At 37.3% G+C, this 22,480-nt stretch overlaps 1 protein-coding gene across 1 annotated transcript; it reads right to left on the reverse strand.

Moving 5' to 3' along the window:
• Positions 1-4,003: 4,003 nt before the first annotated feature.
• On the reverse strand, positions 4,004-21,855 carry LOC132154637 (kelch-like protein 24a). Its single transcript, XM_059563279.1, has 8 exons — positions 21,619-21,855; positions 19,167-20,041; positions 17,215-17,330; positions 16,036-16,220; positions 10,915-11,033; positions 6,389-6,577; positions 4,391-4,579; positions 4,004-4,310 (listed from the first exon to the last, which is right to left on the reverse strand). Exons 2-8 carry the CDS (start codon positions 19,965-19,967, stop codon positions 4,110-4,112), a joined length of 1,800 nt encoding a protein of 599 aa, XP_059419262.1. The 5' UTR covers positions 19,968-20,041; positions 21,619-21,855; the 3' UTR covers positions 4,004-4,109.
• Positions 21,856-22,480: the final 625 nt, after the last annotated feature.

A 22,480-nucleotide genomic window follows, 5' to 3' on the forward strand; every position in this document is an offset into this window, starting at 1 on the left:
GCGCGGCCTACATTAGATAGATAAGGAAGTTTCAAGCTGGGTTCCAGAGACACCCAAGGAGACCCCCAGTGGGTCCGTGGAAATATTTAGATGAAAACAGTAAATAAGCAATACAATAAATAAACGAATAAATAAATCTAACAGTACTTTAATGAATAGGAAACAAATGTAATGATGTATATATATATATATATATATATATATATATATATATATATACATACACACACACATATATATATATATATATATAATATGGGTCTTTAAACTCAAACAATATAGATTAGCTTTTAAATTATGATCGAGAATCACCATGTTTGGAGGTCTGTAACATCTAAAAGATTGAAAACCCCTGAGCAGAGAACTAAAATATTATAATAAAATATTATATATTTTAAATTATCTCTTTTAATACTGCCTACCTCACTGCCTATCTTTCCCTAAACATCACTCATTCATCTCACGGATCTGCCAGGGGCAAATAAATTATGTCCTATTTACATGTAGTCCCAATAGTGTATTTCTTTACATTATAGTCTGCAAGAAGACATATTAAAAATCAACAACAAAAAGTCACAACAAAATTACAAAAAAAAATTTAACTAAAAGAAAATAAAGAAAATAATTAAATGCAAAATATTAATACATTTTGTAATAGTATGTCAATATTCAGTATCAAAATAACGCTGTTGTGTTCCATGATAAAAAAGGGGAACATTTTATTGTAAGCTGTCCTTGTTACACATTACATGTAATTACTATTATAATAACAATTAAATATGCATAATTACATGCAAGTAGCCCTAACCCAAAAACAATTTTTACCCTAACTATATAGTAAATACATGTAGTTAATTAATATTATGCAGTACTTATGTGTATATTTACCAATATTTACACTGTAAAAAGGACATTTTAAAAGTAATGTGTAACCAAAAAACACCTACAATACAACTGAAACATTTTTCATATTTTTCATACCATGTCTACATTGCAGTTTCATACATCTTTTCCTTGTAAAAATAGCTTGGAACAGATGCCGGAATGGATGACTAAGTGATTTGTTCCAAGCAGCTCTTTACACGTCAACACTTTGGACTTCATCACCTGAGGGGATCTGCTATCATAATGAACATTAAAAGAAAACACACACATTAAAGGAATTCACATTTTCATCAAGCTTCCTTCTTATCGCATTTTCCGCTCATAAAGGAAACATGTCAGTAAGTTTAATTAGTCATGCCAGAGCAAACTATTTCATTTGGCAACTGCCATGAAACATTGCCCTACAATCACAAAGAACCAGTGGCAAGAAATCTTGAGAGTAAAGGTCTTTCTTTTCTGTTCCGACCTTTTGCTGATGCTTAAAGTTTTAGAGGTTTAAGAAAAATATATTATTTTGGTTAATTTGAAAATGCCTTCAGCTACTATCTGCTCTGTTAAATTTTTTTTTACAATATTTAAATACATTCTGCATATTTGGCCTCAAAATTAGCACAGAAAATGCTAAAAGTCTGGGTCTATATGTATTCAAGTACAAGACAAACAGTTTGAACTGAACTTAAAAATCCAGTTGTTACCAGTTGTAAAAATGGTCATGGGTCCAGTGCTAATGAATTTAACAATTGCCAGGTAATATCTGGGTAAGACATGAGCTCACAATGGGTTTACAAATGGTTCTAGAATAACTTAAAATAAAAATAAAAAAATAAAAAAACTGAACCTCAGACAAGACAAAAATAATAATAACAGTAAAAATAAAACAAACAATATACACTGTTGTTTTTTCATATGAAAGATTGCTAAATGCTAAATGCCTAATTCATACAATAGATTCATCAAGGCGAATACATATTTTGTGTTCAGTAAATTTTCATATTTCTTTTGTAGCCATATTTGTTTTATAGGACACTCAATATATGCTATCTTTGTTTCTGTGCATAAATCATACAGGTATAGATAGGCAAGTCAACAAACAGCTAAATAGTCCTTATTGTAAAAATATATTTCAATCCATGCTGGGAACTCATAAACATTTCAAGTAATTCCGTTTGTAATTGAAAAATTCCTGTAAACTGTAAAATATGTAGTTGCTTTTGCTTTTAAAGGGCTTGGGCAATCGCTAAGAATGGCGAAGCAAACTTTTTTTTTAATTGTGAGTGGGATTATGATTCGTTACAACCTAAAGTACGAGGAAGTAAAGTAGGAGTAAAGTACTCCACTAAAGTATGAGGAATATAGCTTTGTTTTCCTTTTGATGAATTTCAATAGAATCTTGAATAATACATAGATACTCAGAGGAATCCCGGTTTCCGCAAACTACAAAAATGACGAGGGTTGTACAAACACTTTCTCCATGAATCAAGTTATTCTGATGAACAGTTACATGAAATGTCAACATAAATAATTGCATAAAAATATATTAAAAATAACATAAAAATTATTTTTTTTATTGAGGCACTTTTGCAGTTTTACAAAAGTAAGGTATATTATTACTTCTAAAAATGTCCAGTATTTCTTATGCTTTGGACTCATTCCACTGAAATGAAACGATTAGAAACTACATTTTTAGGAGTTTTGATTGCAACAAAAATACCAGGATGTATTTATGAATGAGCTGAAAGCCAACTCAGTGCTTGGACCATCAGGATTGTATAGATCAATCCTACAAAAACACCACATCTAACCCAGACAAACTCAATATAAACCAGGGTTTGAGAAACTGTCAAAAAAAAAAAAAAAAACATAGTATAATGGAACGTTTACAAAAAGTTCAGAACAGAACGAACAGCTTTTAATAATCCAAATGATCAAAAGGGCAAATCAACGTTATGTTTAAAGTATATACAAATACACTTATATCTTTGTCATTGCAGGCAGAAATGCAGGAGACGCGGTGCTTTGGGTAAACTAGCTGCCAGCATCCTGCCTGACACGTTCAGATGAATTGCAGAAAATGATTCTGAATAATGGCAAATATCTATCTCCAGTACAGATTAGTACTAGAGCAGAGACTGCAGTTATCTTACTCCTTAACATGAAAAATTAGGTTAGTGTAACTGGACTACGCACAACCATACACGCAAACAAGAATTTCCAGCGGTTCAAATCAAAACATTCAGATGCTATCTACAGCTATAGGATTGTTTAACAAGCACAACATCAAATAACACGGATAACATTAAAAAAGTAGAATGTATTTACATTGAGATATATTACTAACAGTAGTACATACAAGTGCATGATTGGGGCTCTTAAAAAAAAAAAAAAAAAAGGATCAGAAAGCCACAGCTTGGTTGTCACACTAAAGATAATGAGACCCCTAAATACAGACATGATACACAGCAACAACAACAACAAAAAAAGTTTCACAGCTGAAACCTGAACGTTACAATTCATTGACCAAAATCAGAGCTGTCAATCACGGAGGTGTGTGGTTTAGGTATTCAAATGCTTAGAATGCCAAAACCTTATTATGAATACCTCATACGCATTTCTGATGGAGTATTAAGTGCTTTCTTTTACTTAAGCTCAGAAGCAGAATATGTAAAAAGAGTAAATAGCACATTAAAATCACCTCAAGACTGAGCCTTAAAGTTTGTCTGCAGACCTGAAAATCATTGTCAAAACGCAAGAGTCATGCTATCAAAATGAACAAAAAAAAGCCATAAAAAGCACATTTTAAAATAAAAGTGTGTGGGAAAAAATAAAAATCTTAGAAAATAATGCAAAAACAGCAGTGTTTTTTCAATACAAGACTGTTGGCACCATCACAGCATCTATGTGATTACTCCATCAGATTAGACACATTCTCTAAATGCATTTCAGTTATGAGGAAGGTTACAATTTGCATTCTTCCTTGTTCCAAAAAATCCGCCTCACAAATAACAGTTTTGGTATGATTAAATCAACGGTAGCAGTTAAACATTGTGCTACACCTACAGTGCAAATAGATATGCATGTTAACCCTATAAGTGAAAGAAAATTAATTTATCACTCAATATAAATGTTGCAAAGTTGTTTAGATGATTTTTATGTATTTTTAATATGCATGTAAGTGTCTACAGCTCCATGTTTGGAACAGTTTGCATGTGTGTTTGCAGATGCTTTCAGGGTTTGCGTTGTTTTTCGCTGAAGCGGTGTATGGTAACACAGCCATGGTAGGAAATGGAGCGAGGCATTGCAGCCGTGCATGTGATGATGCCAGAGGCTGGGTTGTAGCACACAATGTTGTCAGAGGCTTCACCATTTTCTCCCCGTCCACCCATTATGTAGATCTTTCCATTGCAAACTGACATACCGCAACTCTCCTAAAACAAAACCGATGAATAAAATCAGTATATGGGACAAAATGACAGGAACATTGAGGTTTTCACTAGGCTTCAGGTACCTGTCTGCTGAAGGTGTGGCCCACATGCATCCAGTAGTCCTGTGAAGGATCGTAGCAGTAGATGGACTTGGTGAGGCCACCACAAACGTAGATGAGTTGTTTGAGAGAAACGGCAGAAATATTGGGTTTGGTGAAAGGAATACATGCCTTCAGCTGCCAGCTGTCTGACTCTGGGTCATAACACTGGACCTGAAACACAATGGAGAAAGGTTGTTTTATAATCTTGAATAGCCTTAAAAAAGAGGACTGGGCCTGCGGGTGAAAAACCAGAAATAACTAAATCTAATATTTGCACTTTTTAGTGCAAACAATCTTTCTCTTTGCCGGCTGATGTATAGATTTAAGAAAGATTGACAATGTGGATGTTTCCATCCAAAGATGCGAATTTAACTTATGTGCAAAACTGGAACAGCACATAAAACCATCCATCAAGTCAAAATAGAACAAAATCGTCACTTCCTGATAAACTGGCACAAAAAAAAAAAAAAGAAGGACCTAGGAAAAGCCACTGAATATTATAAATGACTTGCACTTCAGAGAGAGCAGATGTAACAGAATAAATGTTTTTTAGAATTTATGTACATCTCGGGATTTCCATCCAGCGTGTTTTTTTTATTTTTTATTACAATAATCCAAAATGAGCATAAAAATAGGTGGATGGAAACATAGCTAGTGAAGACATGCATTCTGACAGACAGTAAAGACATACAGTTGAAGAGACATCATTTGCAAATTCTCAGATGACAGATGCAGGACTTAAATTAGAACATGCAACTTTTTTTTATTTTTTTTATAAGAAAACCATATCAGATCCTTTCCTTTCAGGTTTTTTCACTTTCTTTCTCTTTCTGCTCCAGATGGCAAGTAAAGAAGGCCGTAATCTGAGCACTGGAAAAATCAATGCGAGAACCCATGTGAGATGTTACCCAAGATGGCAGCAGTGTCTGAGGACAATAAGCTCAGCACACAGGCCCACCTGTCCACTAAGTTATAGACCACCAGCACAAAAACACACGTTCACTCCCCATCTGCCGTTAGCAGCCTTTCCGTTCAAAAGGATACCCACATTTTAGGGGTTTTTGGTGGCATGGTACAGGCAGGACCCCTCTCATACACAAATCTCAAACAAAGGAAATCAAATTACAGTTTCACTAATGTATTAAGCAGCACAACGGTTTTCAATATTGATAATAGAAAGAAATGTTTCTTGAGCAGCGAATCAGATTAGAATGATTTCTGAAGGATCATGAGACACAAATAGTTAAATGTCAATTATATATATATAAAAAAAAAATTTAAATATCAAAAATAAGATACAAACATTATGACAACTCTAGTGAGCTGCTTCAGGGGCTGTTCAGATAAGAAGCTATCTTCTAAAAAAGCATCCTAACGAAAACCAAAACAAAACTCAAGTGACAAATGAACCATATGAAACCAGTCAAAAATGTCTGTTAGCTAGTTTTGGTGCATTTTTCAGCTAGTTAGGCTGGGAGAACAGCTTTACCAGCAAACCAGTTCAGCCTAGTCCAAATACGTCACTCACTGGGGTTCAAAGCTGAGCCAGCATGACAGGTTGTTTAAACTCTCACCATGAAGACATCATGTCAAACAGGAAAATCAGATGACAGTATCATTAAGACTTCTTGAAGTTGAAGATGTGGTTATTACATTTATCAGCTGGACAGGTTTATAGAAATATGGGGTGACTACATGTGCTGAGCCAAAGATAAAAAAATAAAAAAAAGTATAAAAAAAAAAATAGTTTGTTAAAAGGCCATATGCATGTCTGTTCTCAAACAAAAAATTTTTTTTTTTTACCCAAACACACTTACTCTAGAGCACTATTGGATGGGTCTGTCACTCAGCACTGAAAAGTCATCAGGCCTAAACTGCATTACCAGTGTTTTAGGTGAAGTCCTTTTCGGTTTGTAGAGTTCTGCCTAATTTTATATTGTATGTTTGTATTGTGTATTTTAGCACAGTTTTTCCACTCACCTTATTGGAGCAGCTGTTTTCATAAGGTTCTCCTCCAATGACGAAAAGTTTTCCCGCACAGCTTGTGACCGCCGGGCAGGAGACGGCTTCATTCATGGGGGCCACCTCAGTCCAGCGGTTGGAGAAGGAGTCATACACCTCCACGTTACTGAGACAAGACTTCCCATCATAACCTCCAACTGCATACACCTGCAGAATACATACAGATGTTCACATAGCTATCTAAATGAATACATTTAGATAATCGAACCCTAAAAATTAAATTATTAATTGCATGTTTAAATTTATATATGCATGTGTGTGGATTAACTGTAAATTACTGTGATGTTATTTTTTAAATAAGCAGTTTGAACTCTTATTTTGATGGCACCCATTCACTGCAGAGGATCCATTGATGAACAAGAGGTGTACCGTAATGCTAAATTTCTCCAAATCTATTCCAATAAAGACCCAAACTAATTTCATCTCAGGTTGCATAAAAATCTTCATATTTGGGTGAATTATTCCTTTGATGTTTTCTTAACCGTCACATTAATTAGCAAATTATTTTTTTGACAGTTTAAAAACAGATCCAACATAAGCATCACATTTCCCTAGCTAATGGCTGGCGTTTCTCTGTAGCTGTTCAAAGACGAGTGCTTCTCGTTTTCTCTCCACATACAGCTTTATCCTCAAACTGACACCCAAGAGGAAGTGTGGAAAGGCCACGATAACAACATAATTTGCTGGGGAAGTCGTAGCCTACTGGTTTGAAAGTTTGACTCCTAACCCTAGGGTTGTGGGTTCGAATCTCGGGCAGGCAATCCCACGACTGAGGTGCTCTTGAGCAAGGCACCGAACCCCCAACTGCTCCCCGGTTGCCGCAGCATAAATGGCTGCCCACTGCTCCAGGTGTGTGTTCACATTGTGTGTGTGTTCACTGCTGTGTGTTTGTGCACTTTGGTTGGGTTAAATGCAGAGCACGAATTCTGAGTATGGGTCACCATACTTGGCTGAATGTCACGTCACTTTCACTTTCATGATGACAATGACCCACGTTAATGCTGTTTAACTGGAAACCTGACCTCTGACCTAAGAAGCTAAAGTTCTCTTATTCACTCTCTCTGATGATTTAAACGGTCACACTCGTCTTCACTGAAATGCACTAAAATGACATTCACTTCAATTACATGCATACACTTATTAAAAAGAAAGTGTATCTGTAATTACAACCCGAATTCCGGAAAAGTTGGGACGTTTTTTAAATTTTAATAAAATGAAAACTAAAAGACTTTCAAATCACATGAGCCAATATTTTAATTCACAATAGAACATAGATAACATAGCAAATGTTTAAACTGAGAAAGTTTACAATTTTATGCACAAAATGAGCTCATTTCAATTTTGATTTCTGCTACAGGTCTCAAAATAGTTGGGACGGGGCATGTTTACCATGGTGTAGCATCTCCTTTTCTTTTCAAAACAGTTTGAAGACGTCTGGGCATTGAGGCTATGAGTTGCTGGAGTTTTGCTGTTGGAATTTGGTCCCATTCTTGCCTTATATAGATTTCCAGCTGCTGAAGAGTTTGTGGTCGTCTTTGACGTATTTTTCGTTTAATGATGCGCCAAATGTTCTCTATAGGTGAAAGATCTGGACTGCAGGCAGGCCAGGTTAGCACCCGGACTCTTCTACGACGAAGCCATGCGGTTGTTATAGCTGCAGTATGTGGTTTTGCATTGTCCTGCTGAAATAAACAAGGCCTTCCCTGAAATAGACGTTGTTTGGAGGGAAGCATATGTTGCTCTAAAACCTTTATATGCCTTTCAGCATTCACAGAGCCTTCCAAAACATGCAAGCTGCCCATACCGTATGCACTTATGCACCCCCATACCATCAGAGATGCTGGCTTTTGAACTGAACGCTGATAACATGCTGGAAGGTCTCCCTCCTCTTTAGCCCGGAGGACACGGCGTCCGTGATTTCCAACAAGAATGTCAAATTTGGACTCGTCTGACCATAAAACACTATTCCACTTTGAAATAGTCCATTTTAAATGAGCCTTGGCCCACAGGACACGACGGCGCTTCTGGACCATGTTCACATATGGCTTCCTTTTTGCATGATAGAGCTTTAGTTGGCATCTGCTGATGGCACGGCGGATTGTGTTTACCGACAGTGGTTTCTGAAAGTATTCCTGGGCCCATTTAGTAATGTCATTGACACAATCATGCCGATGAGTGATGCAGTGTCGTCTGAGAGCCCGAAGACCACGGGCATCCAATAAAGGTCTCCGGCCTTGTCCCTTACGCACAGAGATTTCTCCAGTTTCTCTGAATCTTTTGATGATGTTATGCACTGTAGATGATGAGATTTGCAAAGCCTTTGCAATTTGACGTTGAGGAACATTGTTTTTAAAGTTTTCCACAATTTTTTTACGCAGTCTTTCACAGATTGGAGAGCCTCTGCCCATCTTTACTTCTGAGAGACTCTGCTTCTCTAAGACAAAGCTTTTATAGCTAATCATGTTACAGACCTGATATCAATTAACTTAATTAATCACTAAATGTTCTCCCAGCTGAATCTTTTCAAAACTGCTTGCTTTTTTAGCCATTTGTTGCCCCCGTGCCAACTTTTTTGAGACCTGTAGCAGGCATTAAATTTTAAATGAGCTAATTAAGTGGATAAAAGTGTAAAATTTCTCAGTTTAAACATTTGCTATGTTATCTATGTTCTATTGTGAATAAAATATTGGCTCATGTGATTTGAAATTCCTTTAGTTTTCATTTTATTACAATTTAAAAAACGTCCCAACTTTTCCGGAATTCGGGTTGTAAAATATATGGTGATTACGGTCTAGTTGAAACAAAAATTCACATCAGGATTTGAACCCCATCGTCTTGGCACGCGAAAAACTTCCAAGTCATTTTAAACAGAGCTGCACAAACAAGATAAGAGAATGTTGGATGGATATGACAGGTAGATGGAATGAAATAAAATAAGATATGCTATCAAACAAGATTTCCTTCCATATAGCTGTACATGCATTCATCATCCTGTTATCTAGTTTTTTTTACCCTGAATGTGTTTCAGCAAAACAGTTAAGAGGTTCTTCAGAAATGTCAAGAAAAGAGACTAATTTTTCAAAAGGATAACAACCTGAACTTAGTTATGCATTAGGCAAGCAAAAATGGGTATAAACAACATTCACACGCACACACCACAAAATGAAATGCAAAAAAGAATTCTAGTAGATGCTTAAAAGAAATCTGGTAGATGGAATGAAAACATTTAAAGGGAAAGTTCACTGAAGTAGCAATTCTGCAGCATCTTTCTCTCACCCTCATGTCTTTGTGTTCCACTGAAGAAAATGTCATACAGGTTCAGAACAATGTTAACAACACTTTTTTTTTGGGTGAACTATTTCCTTCAAAATGGAAACTGATTTCAATCCTCCTAAAGAGCTACAAACATCATGAAAATGAAGTAAATGTGTCTGTAAACAACTACAGAGGAGGATGGGCATTGGGTGGACACACACAGGAAGAGAGAGAATTACAACAACTGTTTTCCAAGAAAAAACTCTCAAGAGAGCATTCTGTGCGTGTCTTGTGTATGAACAGAAAACATGATTTACATCCAAGCAGGCAGAATGTTACACCCCCTGCATGTGTAATAAAATGCATGTGTTCAAAAGATTCACAAACCCCCAAAATAAAACACCAAAAAGACCATCACAACAAAACATGAAGTGAAGCATGCTTCTGCATAAGACCAACACAACACACAATAACTTGGGCAGCTAATTTCTACAAAATTATCAGTTAATTGGCAACAGCACAATCTGATTGGAGCTGTAAACATCTGATCATAACAGTCCTACACACGCACTAAAAGATTGGTTATTAAAAGTGCCATCTGTGCACGGAAAGTTGTGTGCTCTAAAAACTTTAAGTTTCTCTTAACCCACTGCTAAAATATTTTTGTCTTGTTTGAATCATAAACTACACTAAATTTTATCGCATATATTCCTAAAACAAAAAATTAATTTGCCAAGGAGATAAGAAAAAAAAAATCTAAATTACCTGAAAATTGCTTAATATTAATATCCCATGCATTGTTTTCAGATAAACTTATTTTAAGGTTAAGGTGCTGCAAACGTGTATCAAACTGCAATATTTATGGAGAACAAAGAGAAGAGGAAATCTGAGTAATTCTAATGCAGGGCTAATTATGATAAGGAACAAAAAGGAACAAACAGGGGCGGGGACGCCTAAAATAAAGCCAAAAGCATCTTTCTCGATCATCAGCCATTCAAAAGTAGCCTTATTTGAACCTATTAAAATTATGTTTTCACCCCCAAACAACACTAAAATTACAAATGTTTACATGAGATGTTTTACCAGTGCAACACAAAGGGGCAAATCATGCATTATATTGTTCTTACAGTTAAACTGAAGTAAAGGAAGTGTGCCTTTGATTTAGGAAATGGGACACTGGGACTAGAAATACAGACACACACACACGCACACACACCACTCTCTCTCACCTTCCCCAGTAGGACGGTCATCTTATGTCTCCAGCGACCCTTATTAAGAGAAGCCACTCTGATCCAGATGTTGAGCTGAGAGTTATACATCCAGACGTAACTGCTGTTGATGCGTCCACCTGTAAATAACAACCACAACAACATTAACAACAGTATTACATTCACAATATTAAATTTTTTTCTGTATTTTTGATCAAATAAATGCAGGCTTGATGAGCAGAAGAAACTTCGTTCAAAAACATAAAAAATAGTAATGTTTCCAAACTTTTGGTTTGTACTGTATATATATATATATATATATATATATATATATATATATATATATATATATATATATATATATATATAAAATAAAGCATAACATTTACTAAAATGTAAACTACCATATTAAATACAAAACAGAAATTATTTGAACAAATGATTATTAATTCTTTAACATATGCTATAATATTACATACATAAAAGAACGCGTTCATGTTATTGAATGCATTTGCACAACTATAACATTGTACAAAACCATTTGCTTATAATCTATTTACAATTGAGACTTTCTCTATAAAAAGGACTTTGAGTATCAAACATTATTTCATAATTTTATGACCTAATTTGATGTTTGATTACCCTGCCAGGACATCTTGAGGCGAACAGACTTACAGTAATACATCCGCTAAAAATTTCCTTGAGACCAAACATTTCAGAAATGGCTCAGAAAAGAGAAGATAGTTCTGAGCATCATTTGGTTTAATCAATGACATTTATACATTTTTAACTGACTTAACTGTGACTTAAGTGTCCAGATATCAGTCCAGGCCACTGCATAGCTATGGAATAACTGCATAACTTTGCAAACCCACAAACAGGCTATTAATTCTCCATGTCAGACAACACCATGTCTGTAATTACACAAACCACACCGCTTCACCTGTGTTCCTGTTAAAAATAAATGCTCCCTCTGATCTGAACATCCTTTGTTGTCGTCAGTTTATCTAAACCCGCCGAGGGCTATTCTATTCTGTGTCACTTCACATCTCGGCCACATCTCAGACAGCAGGTCTGAGACGAACTTGAACAGTCCTTCTCTCACACACATACACATACACATACAGGCTAAACACCTGGGAGAAGGCCGTTCCACTTTAATTCTGTTTACAGACTTGGATAATGAAGGTCTGAGAAGTTCTCAAATAGCATGAGGCCCTTCTTCCCTCACAGTACCATGAAAGTCCCTTTAAGGTAGGTCACTCACTTATTTTTGAGCAAGTAAAAGCGGCACAACAAGAACTACAGTGCTCATAAACTCCATTAGTGCATTAGCTGAGCAACTGTCTGGTAAACAAAGATGGATTCAAAATCTCTAATTAAAGAGGATGCTCTAGCTTTGTTCCTCTTATACTGAGTAAACATAATAAAGACTGGCTGTAGACCTTTTAGTTTGCTCTACGGTCATAAATCTCTCCTGACAAAGACCATCAGGCCTTTGTGTTACGATCGGAGACCAAGGGAAACACAGGAGACGAGAGATCCAAGCGCAGTGTGGTTTAATGGGTAATCCAAATCAGAATCCAACAAGCAGGGGTCAAAACCAGAAATCAATCCAAACAAACAAACAATAGGGATAGGAACAGGAATGGAACTAGAAAGGCGAGGAAACTGGGTGACGGAAAGAAAGGACTCCATGAAAACAAAATAAAAAAAACAGACCAGATTATATAGGCAGGGTAATGACTATCAAGTGAAGATACCCGAGTGCAATTAACAGGAGTGCAATTACTGTGATGAAGGGACAAGGCTTTGTGGGAAATGTAGTGCCAGCGGTGAGATGCCTATGGGGAAGTGAGACCACTAGTGGACACCCAGGGAAACAGAGACCAGACAGCGTGACACTTTGTGACATTCATTCAGACTGAAGACCAGACAAACCAGCATTTAAGATGGAGTGTGTCTCCAGGTGACACTTCACATGTTGTCACCAAGCTTGTTTAAAACCGGCACTTTCAGGTGAACAGTAAAACTAGTCATTAACAGAAACACTGCTTGACACATGCTGAAGGGATGTAGCTTCAAATCTATTTTAGATAGTCCTGAATGTTTTAGAGGCATTAGAGTAAAGACAGCCAATCATTTTGAATACAGTTCATGACAATTTCTTGGCAACATTACAGCTCAAAATAAAAATCCTTCTCAAATTCGTAACATTTCTAACAAAATCACTGCAAAAACCACTAATAAATTGTGACCTAAGGAATATAGTCAATAAGGAAGCAACATAAAATAAAGCCTTGTCTCTTTAACCTGACATATTTAGTTCATTGTTTATTTTTCTAACAGACCTTGATGACATCAATTTTTCAGGATTTTTAATACAAGTTATATACACTTGCAAATAATAATAACTTTGCATTATGCAATGGCACGAATGGGGTAAGCCCCAGGTGTGATTTATGATTTGTGCCGGCCCTGTTCATTAGCCTCCTAAAATGGGCAACTGTGAAAAGGAAATGTCAAATTAAGTGTGCGTTCACTGGAAACCTATCAACTGCCTCAGGGAGGAACTGCCAACCAATTATGTCTTCCATCATATTTCAACACCAAAATCAAACGACTTCCCTTTCTCTGGTCACAACACTAAAATCTGGGAGTATGGATTGAACAATGACTGTGAGCAAAATAAAGACACACATCTGATTGAAAGAAGGCAGTGATGTTACAATGAACATCTTTAAATTCAGTCCAGACATTTCTCTTTTTCAAAATATGATGTCATTGCATATAGAACTTCAAAATAGATGATATCGTGAAAAATATATCAGTGTTTCTTGTCCATACAATGAAAGTCCAACATTGTTGTGTAAAAGAAAGTCAGTCATACAGGTTTGATCAACATGCAGGTGAGCGAATGACAAAAACTTTAATTTCCGGGCTCTGCTGAAGAAATGCAGACACAGGGTTCCTAGGAAGGATTACTTGGCAAGTAATTTAACACGCTAATAAAATGTGAGCAGTCCAGAATAGTCACTTTGGTGTATTTCAAGTCGCTTTACTTATACATGCTTTGATTTCATTTGTATGCAAGGATCAGAAAATCCTGCCTGTTTTGATTCTAGAAAATAAAATTAGTTAATGGGATGGATGCATAAAATAGTCTTCTTAAATTTGTGATGTATGGAATTACTGATGTGTGAAGTGAAGTGATGTGAAGATTTTTGATATTCTTGAAAGAAATCCAAGAGATATGTTTACCAAAGACAGCTGAACCATCATGCCTGTAGAATATGACTTGACAAGAGAGGGATAGATTTAGACAGAAACCTCTGAACTTGATGCTGGAGGCTGGCCAACTGCAAGTGCACACGAGAACAGCAATATGAAGTGTGTTCATGAGTATGAGAGACGGAGAGAAGGGCACGTCTGGGGAAGTCGTGGCCTTATGGTTAGAGAGTCGGACTCCCAATCGAAAGGTTGTGAGTTCGAGTCCCGGGCCGGCAGGAATTGTGGGTGGGGGGAGTGCATGTACAGTTCTCTCTCCACCTTCAATACCACGACTTAGGTGCCCTTGAGCAAGGCATCGAACCCCCAACTGCTCCCCGGGCGCCGCAGCATAAATGGCTGCCCACTGCTCCGGGTGTGTGCTCACAGTGTGTGTGTGTGTGTTCACTGCTCTGTGTGTGTGCATTTCGGATGGGTTAAATGCAGAGCACAAATTCTGAGTATGGGTTACCATACTTGGCTGAATGTCACTTCACTTAAAGAAACCTGACACGTGAGAACATGAGTGAAAACATAGCTCTATTCATGGAAATCAGACAAACAAAACACACTCCATACTGCTTTATGTTTTCAATGTGCTAAACAATGGCTCTATTAGGAGAAGAATAAGAATTACACAATTCAGAATTCCTCATTATGGCATCTAGCTTGTTTAAACAAAAACACACATGTTTGTTTGAATAAAACTTCAGTTACAGAAACTCCTCAAATGCATGACCTGTATATGCGTCCAGTGACCCTGGATGACATGTCGTGATGCAATATAGCCTTACCAACATCTGCAGATCATTACTGGAACTATTCTGAAATACTTGCCACAAATAGTCCTCCAAGATGCAGCTTGCCCATGCCAGTTAGGGATTAAAATGTCCAGAGCACTCAGCTCATGCAAACGCGAGAGTTTGCCAGAGAGAACAGACCTTGACACACTGGCTGATCAGAGAGGCAGCTGTTGTGTTTTCCTCAAATCATAAACAACTGTTCCAGAAATGTCCTCACAAACAAGGCATTTGCTAAAAGCCCTTAACCCGTCTAACACAACCCTGGAGTAATTAGTCCAACCCATCTAAACAACAACAGAATTTGTTCAATGAAGCTCAACCGAACTATGAATTTAAAAAGTAGATGCTTAAAATTTCTACAGAAATGTGAGGTGGTTGCATACTGGCACAATTTTTAAGAGCCCTGTCCCAAGTATCTTCTGATCCCCATACATGGTTTGGGTCCATCTTCGAAACTAATTTATTTGAACAGTTTTCAACCTGTGATGTTGTATAAGTCAGATTACTTAGAAAGGTTATAGCACACCTTTCCCTCACACTTAATACAGTGATAGTCTTGTCAGTAGGACACTTCAAATTATTTAAGGTAAAATAAAACAAAACAGTTAAAACTGAAAAAAACTAGAATTTTTAATTAGATGTCATTTATGTTTCAGGCAGATATCAAGAGTCCTCCCTAATGTGTAAATCTGGGAGAATCTACTTTTATAGGAAGTTCCACATGCCTGAGTCAACAACACAGCTCAAAAGAGAGAGAGAGAGTGTGTGTGTGTGTGTGTGTGTTCAGGTTCCACAGAACTAGACTCTCTCTGATCAATCACTGAGAGCAAGTACAGGATACACCATTACAAAAAATACAGAAAATTTCACCATGTCCTAACCACACTTTATCATTTCCAGCCTCAAATCATTTGATATTAAAACAAAAATACAGCATTATGTAACAATCACAAATTAGAAAATAAAGGATGCTTTTTATACAGCAATGCAAGGACTTTGGACCAATGAGGCTTTTCTGTGGATGGGGCTATCCCAATTAATCATTTGTCAAATAGGAATAAGAGGGTCTCACCTGACACAATGATGTCGTTGCGAAGAGCGCACACTGCATACTCAGACTTGGTGTACTCAGGGTGTTTAGCAAGAGACGTCCACTCTCCAGTCACGGGGTCGTAACATTCTGTGTATGGCAGATTGAAACTCCCCATTCGCTCACAGCCTCCCACCACCACAATGACCTCAGAGAAACCAGTAGACCTGCAGATGACAAAAAAATAAATAAAAAATTATCAGATAAACATGGGCTTTGAGGTGGTGACATTGTCAAAAAGTGGTTATGCTTCATTCCTGCTAAGGTACAATGAGATTCTGCAATGATTCATTGGAGAATAAATCCTCTTCCAAGACACTGCCACGAGTTAGAGGCCCACATAACACAAACACTCCCTAATTTACTGCAGTTAGAAGCAAAGTGGAATGTCCAAAAGCAAGCTCATACATATTCAAGAAAAAAAGATACTGACTCTAAACACAGATACCTCTTCTAAATACAGATATAGACCCAATTTTAGGATACTGACTCTAAATACAAAAACTCCATATCAAGATACTGCCTCAAAGTACAGATTAGACCTCCCCACATCTGACTCCTGTAAAGATCCTACCCTAAAAATACACAAAAAATACTTCCCTAAATAAACACTGCCTCCAGAGCAGGACATGCTGCTTCTAAACAATGACATGTTTTCAAATTCTCAGCCTTCTTTTAAATCGATACTTTCTACAAACAGAATTACTTAATGATCACTTCACTCATGATATCAGTCAAGTGAGTGTGTAGAAATGGACAATATTTGTTCTGAAGAAAACACGAGTGGTGCCTGCACGTACAAAAGTCACTGCCACAATCCCAGGATGTTGTTTTGCAGTAACTAAAGTGTTTCGAGTGGTTGTTAGTGTTAGTTTTACAATGCAAGTTTTTTCAAATTTTTTGGACTTCCCGGTAATCATAAATCACATAACTTACAATTAATGGCACAAATCTCTTCAGCTGCACTAACAGAGCTATCATTCGCATCAAGTAAAAGCAAAATGTTAACAAATGGAGGTGTATTTAATGATGACCAGTTACACTTTATCTGTGATTTGCATGTAATTTAAGAAATAAACAATTTCATGAGTAAAATGTGATTAGTTTTTCCAAGAGCAAATCATCTTATCAGCCAATTTTCAGTCACAAACATTTGTGTACCTTCGGGGTCTGGCTCGTGGCGACATCATCTCATTGCCAAGTATGTGATAGCGACGTGCTTCATGCAGCAACTGGTAACATTCTGGAGCATTCTGGATCAGTTTATCGCCTTCCACCTGCAAAATATAATCACATTCTTAATGCTTAAACTTAAACTGGCTCCCTTATATCTGGCTTCCTGTAGAGTCCAGATATCTAGTTTAAATAACTAAATCCCTGGTGCTCTAGTGGTTAGAATTCGGCACGCTCATCGCTGCGGCCCGGGATCGATTCCCGGTCAGGGAATGTGCATTTGGGGAAGTTGTGGCCTAGTGGTTAGAGAGTATGACTCCTAACCCTAGGGTTGTGGGTTCAAGTCTCAGGCCGGCAATACCACAACTTGGATGCCCTTGAGCAAGGCACCGAACCCCCAACTGCTTCCCGGGCGCCACAACATAAATGGCTGCCCACTGCTCCGGGTGTGTGTTCACTGTGTGTGTGTGTGTGTTTGCGCACTTTTGATGGATTAAATGCAAAGCACGAATTCCGAGTATGGGTCACCATACTTGGCTGTATGTCACGTCACTTTCATAAACTCGTTACATTACAACAATAAGGAAAGAGTTTTGACTTGGCAAACATCAACACACCTGCCGATAGGTTTCAAGTGAACCCCATAATCTTGATTAACTGGTTCAGGTGTGTTTGATCATCATTGAAAAGAAATGCTGCACTCCATTTGTACTCATAAGTCTGAAATTCCGAGTTCCCAGTAGGAACTTTTCACTGGAATGTCCCCTCAATTCAGAGTTCCGACTCAGAAACTCTTAGGAACCACAACAACCCCAACTTCAGAATCCAATATGGCTGCTCAGTGGATCAATAGACATGAAACAGTAGTAAAATATTGTTTGATAGCACTTATGTTGGTCTGTGTCACAAACTCAGTGGTGCACACAGTACAATCCAACCTCTATGTGTGGACATGATTCATCGGAATTATCTTTGTAAAATATCCCTCTGTTTAATGCGTTTTTATCAACTAGTATAGAAGATGGTTTTCCAACTTGGGTACTGGAACATGGTCAACTTGGGTCTGACATCATTCCTAGCTCCGAAATGCAACTCCCAAGATAAATGGAGCACAGCAACACTCTACAACTAGCCAAATCTCAAGGCCATGCTTTATCTGGTTCCGTAATTTATGAAACATGCCATATCCAACGTAGGGTTCATTTTCAACGAGTCAATCTTTCTTTCGTTATCTGGCTCGGCTCGGTGTTAATCTTCAGTTCTCTCTTCACAGCAGTTCAGTCAGTGTACTGTTTGAGTACATTAATTACTCCGGGATATTGGTTTGTTTTAACTCAGAGGGAGTGTCAGCTACATTAAAAAAGTTAACAGCTTAAGTCATTTGTGGATTAATCCTTATTGGAGACACAAACCGTTTCAAACGATTCAGTTCGATTTGGTGAACTGGTTCAAGAAGATCCAGTTACATCGAGTGATTCGTTCGCGAACCGGATATCACTAAACTGCAGTGTTTTGAACTCGCTCACAACAGACATGGAAGAGAAGACAATGCTGAATAAAGTCCAAAAGACCAAAATGTATTTTCGATGCTTCAAAAAATTCTAAGTGGCCCTCTGATGTCACTTGGACTACTTTGAAGATGTTTTTATTACCTTTCTAACCATGGACAGTATACGTATATACATTTTCAATGGAGGGACAGAAAGCTCTCTGACTAAATCTAAAATATCTTAAAATGTGTTCCGAAGATGAACGGAGGTCTTGGGGTTTGGAATGACATGAGGGTGAGTCATTAATGACATAATTTTAATTTTTGGGTGAACTATCCCTTTAAGCACACTCTAAGAAACAAACCAACTCTATATTAATTTCGGCAGATTTCTGGATTAAAAAAAAAAAAAAAAAGCTTCTGTTCAAATGAATTTGAATGTGCCACTCACCGTCTGTACAAAATAGTTTGGGTGAAGGAGAGGCAGTCGGACATGTTGTAGCAGATCTTTCAGCATGGGTCTGCGGTACTCCACGCCATGGTAGACCCAACGCATCACTGCCTCGAACACCACCTCCTCCCTGCCAACACACAGCTCATCGCTGGCCAAGTATTCCTCCAGCTCATCCTTGTGGAGGTCTAGAAACTCCTCATGCTGAGCCACCTCTGGAAAATTCAATAAGGCAAAAGCACGGCAGCGACTGGCCAGCTGTTTGAGAGAGTGGGCATCTGCGAAACGCTGGATCCCGAGGCAGTTGCAGGGGTCCAACTGCTCTTCCAGGAATTTTGCGCAAGCATCCCGCAGAGTGTTGATCTGGAAGAGGCTGGAGGTCTCAAACAGGAACTGGACATTGTGTGTGGTGATGCAGGCATGACCAGTGTAAACATACTGCAGGAACATGTCCATAGCATCTGCCTGGATGCCGTTGATCTCTACAAGCATCTCATGGCTCTCTCTGTGGTCGTTGCAGAACATGGCACGGAAGTAACTGCTGCAGGCCGACAGGACGGCGCGATGACACGGGAACTCGCGACCCTGGACGCTTATGATCACGTCCGTGAAGAGGCGGCTGTCACGGAACTCATTGAAGACCTGAAGGACGCTCTCAGAGTGAGAAGAACCGGAACTGAAGTTGTACACGTCGCTCAGGGTCTTAGACTCCACCTCAAAGACTTTACGTTTGATTGCCGGTGATTCCGGCACGCAACTGGAGATCTCATGATTCAGACGGCGACCCAGAATGAGCACCATGATTGTATCTGGCCCTCCACCAACAAACAATCACTATCAACAACTGCAGGAAAATGGTCAACGACCATCAACACCTGTAGAACAACAGCATTTACAATCAAGAAATACTATATTAGTGGTATTCATTAAATTTCTGGAGGTCCACATTCTTGAGATTAGTATTACTATGTATGCTACAACACACAAGTCTATAATTTCAAGTAAACGCAAAAAGCCGTTTAAGATGTGTTTGAAGTGTTAAAACTAAACTGTGAAGGAAATATTGACCTTTGGTAGTATATTATTGACCACTTTCATTATTCATTTCATAAAGAATGCGCTCAGACTCACACTTTCAAGGAGGAATTTTGGCTAAAGGTCTATAATTATTTGTTAATATAACCATATTTTTTGTTACATTATCAAGCTGTCATACTTATAACATTAGCCAAAAGATAAATAAATAAAAAAAGGTTAAATAGCATTTTGACTATTATTAAAATTATGCTCCCCATCAGAGTGGCCTAGGAGAAATCAATTGAAAAGTAAAGTAATTTCAGTGGAAAAAAGTTAATATATTTTAATGAAAACTAAAAACCATCCATTTAGATTTTTGCTACCAAAAGCAAATCATTAATCAATATTCATTAATGAACAACTATTAATTATATTAAGGTAAAATGTGAACTTAAGTGTTATTATAATTGTATTATGAGTGTCATCACATTCTATCAAAAGGGTCATGACAATAAAAAAAAAATAATACAATTGTGTTTTAGGTTCAAAAGCAAACTATATTTCATAAAAATCTGAGAATTTTACTAGAGCACACTGAAATGCATGAAGACGTAACCAGTAAAATACAAACAAACAAACAAAAATCTATTCCTTGAGGCAATAGTGCACTGACATAAACAGAACACTGATTCTGTGTTGTTGAGAGATAAAATGAGTGAATGAGCGAGAGAGAGGGACAATTTGCGCAATCTTTTTTTTAAAGTCACTCAGGTTTGTTTTGTTGTTGAAGTAGAAATAAAGGAACATAGATGGTTGGTCAATATTTCCTCAACAGCTCAGCTAAAATGGTTTGACAGCAAAACATGCTTTTGAGAACATGAAATGATGACATCATATACATGACATGAAATCAATTATGTGTGATTTCTACTCCATAAAATGCTTTTAACCACAGAGAAAGAAGTATTTAGAATGACCATCTTTCTAAATAGCCTGCTGAAAAATCAATTTTAAGACGACAGCTAGTTTTTAGCTGGTCTAAAGAGGTCATTAGTTGTTTGAGGCTGCATGAAAGCTTATCCAAACATTATGTTCCAGTAACCATCCTAGCTGTTTTGTTACTGGTCAAAGATGGTCTATGATGGTGCACCAGTGCTCAGCAGGCTAGATATTATCGTGCAGTTTCTTAATAAACATTTAATCCCAAAACGTAGAGCTGCCTACAAAAATGAACTCAATACAACATAAAGAGTCAAATCTGTCAAAATGTCAAAAATGATACATATCACATTTAGACATATCCTAGGCTGTTAATGCGCCATGAACAAATGTGACATTAACATGTGAATGTTTTAAATGTATTCAGTGTAGCTCAATCAATCGTATCTCAATCATTAAAGTTGTTCAGATAAAAGTTGAGCATTATTTTTCTCACCTTATCCCCAGGAGACCAACTTGCTAAAATACATTTAAAAAAAACAATAGCTAGGGTTAAAGATCCTTAAAAGTAAATGTGAACAAACAAATTTTCTTGATTCTACAAAAAGAGATCCATAAGCGTGAGCACTTATGTTGTCATTGTGAAGTTTTCTTTGTTATCGTCCGTATCGTCCTGCGTGTTCTGGCACAAAGAATACACACACTGCCTTTAAGCTTCTGTTTTGTCAGCTGTTCTGCAGGGCGTTCAAGGGAAATGTAGTTCTGTTGACGAAACACCACTCCTTCAGCGCAGAAAAAGAACGCCTTATCCCAGAATTCCTTGCGGGAGAATTTCCATGTGGTTGGCTGTTGTTTGCAAACAAAAACCCGATTGAACGAAGACTATTCGTGTTATGCTGTATTGCCGTCACGGCAAACTTGAACAGATTTTCAAGCTCCTAAAGCCAATAATGTTGTTTGACGTTATTATTTATTTTATTTAGTTAATGAAAGAACAAAACATTTCGATTAGAATATATCCCTTGTGTGTCTCAAATGTAGCTTTTAGTTTGTTTTGTACAGTACAAAAAAAGGATGGTGCTGGTTTCTTTTCCTTATGTAACTGCCGCCTTGATTTAAAAACAAAACAAAAAAAGAAAAGAAAAGAAAAAAAGATGAACCGTGACGCCTAACTAGAAACTTAATATCCTATAATAATAATGATAATAATACTAATGATAATAATAATAAAAACTCGCCAGGATGAAACAACAAGAAATCATCCTTATTAAAAAGGCGCCAATAGCGTCATCTTGTGGTTATTTTAACGAACCCTGTCGGTGTTTCACGCGCATTATTTTCAGGCATAACTTACAGAT

This window comes from Carassius carassius, chromosome 12 (genome assembly GCF_963082965.1).
Source record: "Carassius carassius chromosome 12, fCarCar2.1, whole genome shotgun sequence".
Classification (NCBI taxonomy): domain Eukaryota; kingdom Metazoa; phylum Chordata; class Actinopteri; order Cypriniformes; family Cyprinidae; genus Carassius; species Carassius carassius.

Excerpts from the sequence above, each read along its gene's own strand:
- LOC132154637 (XM_059563279.1), bottom strand. The coding sequence starts at position 19,967 with ATGGTGCTCATTCTGGGTCGCCGTCTGAATCATGAGATCTCCAGTTGC. Across the intron at positions 17,331-19,166 it reads CAAACTATTTTGTACAGACG|GTGGAAGGCGATAAACTGAT; the intron begins GTGAGTGGCACA and ends TATATTTTGCAG. Across the intron at positions 4,580-6,388 it reads AAAACAGCTGCTCCAATAAG|GTCCAGTGTTATGACCCAGA; the intron begins GTGAGTGGAAAA and ends ATTGTGTTTCAG.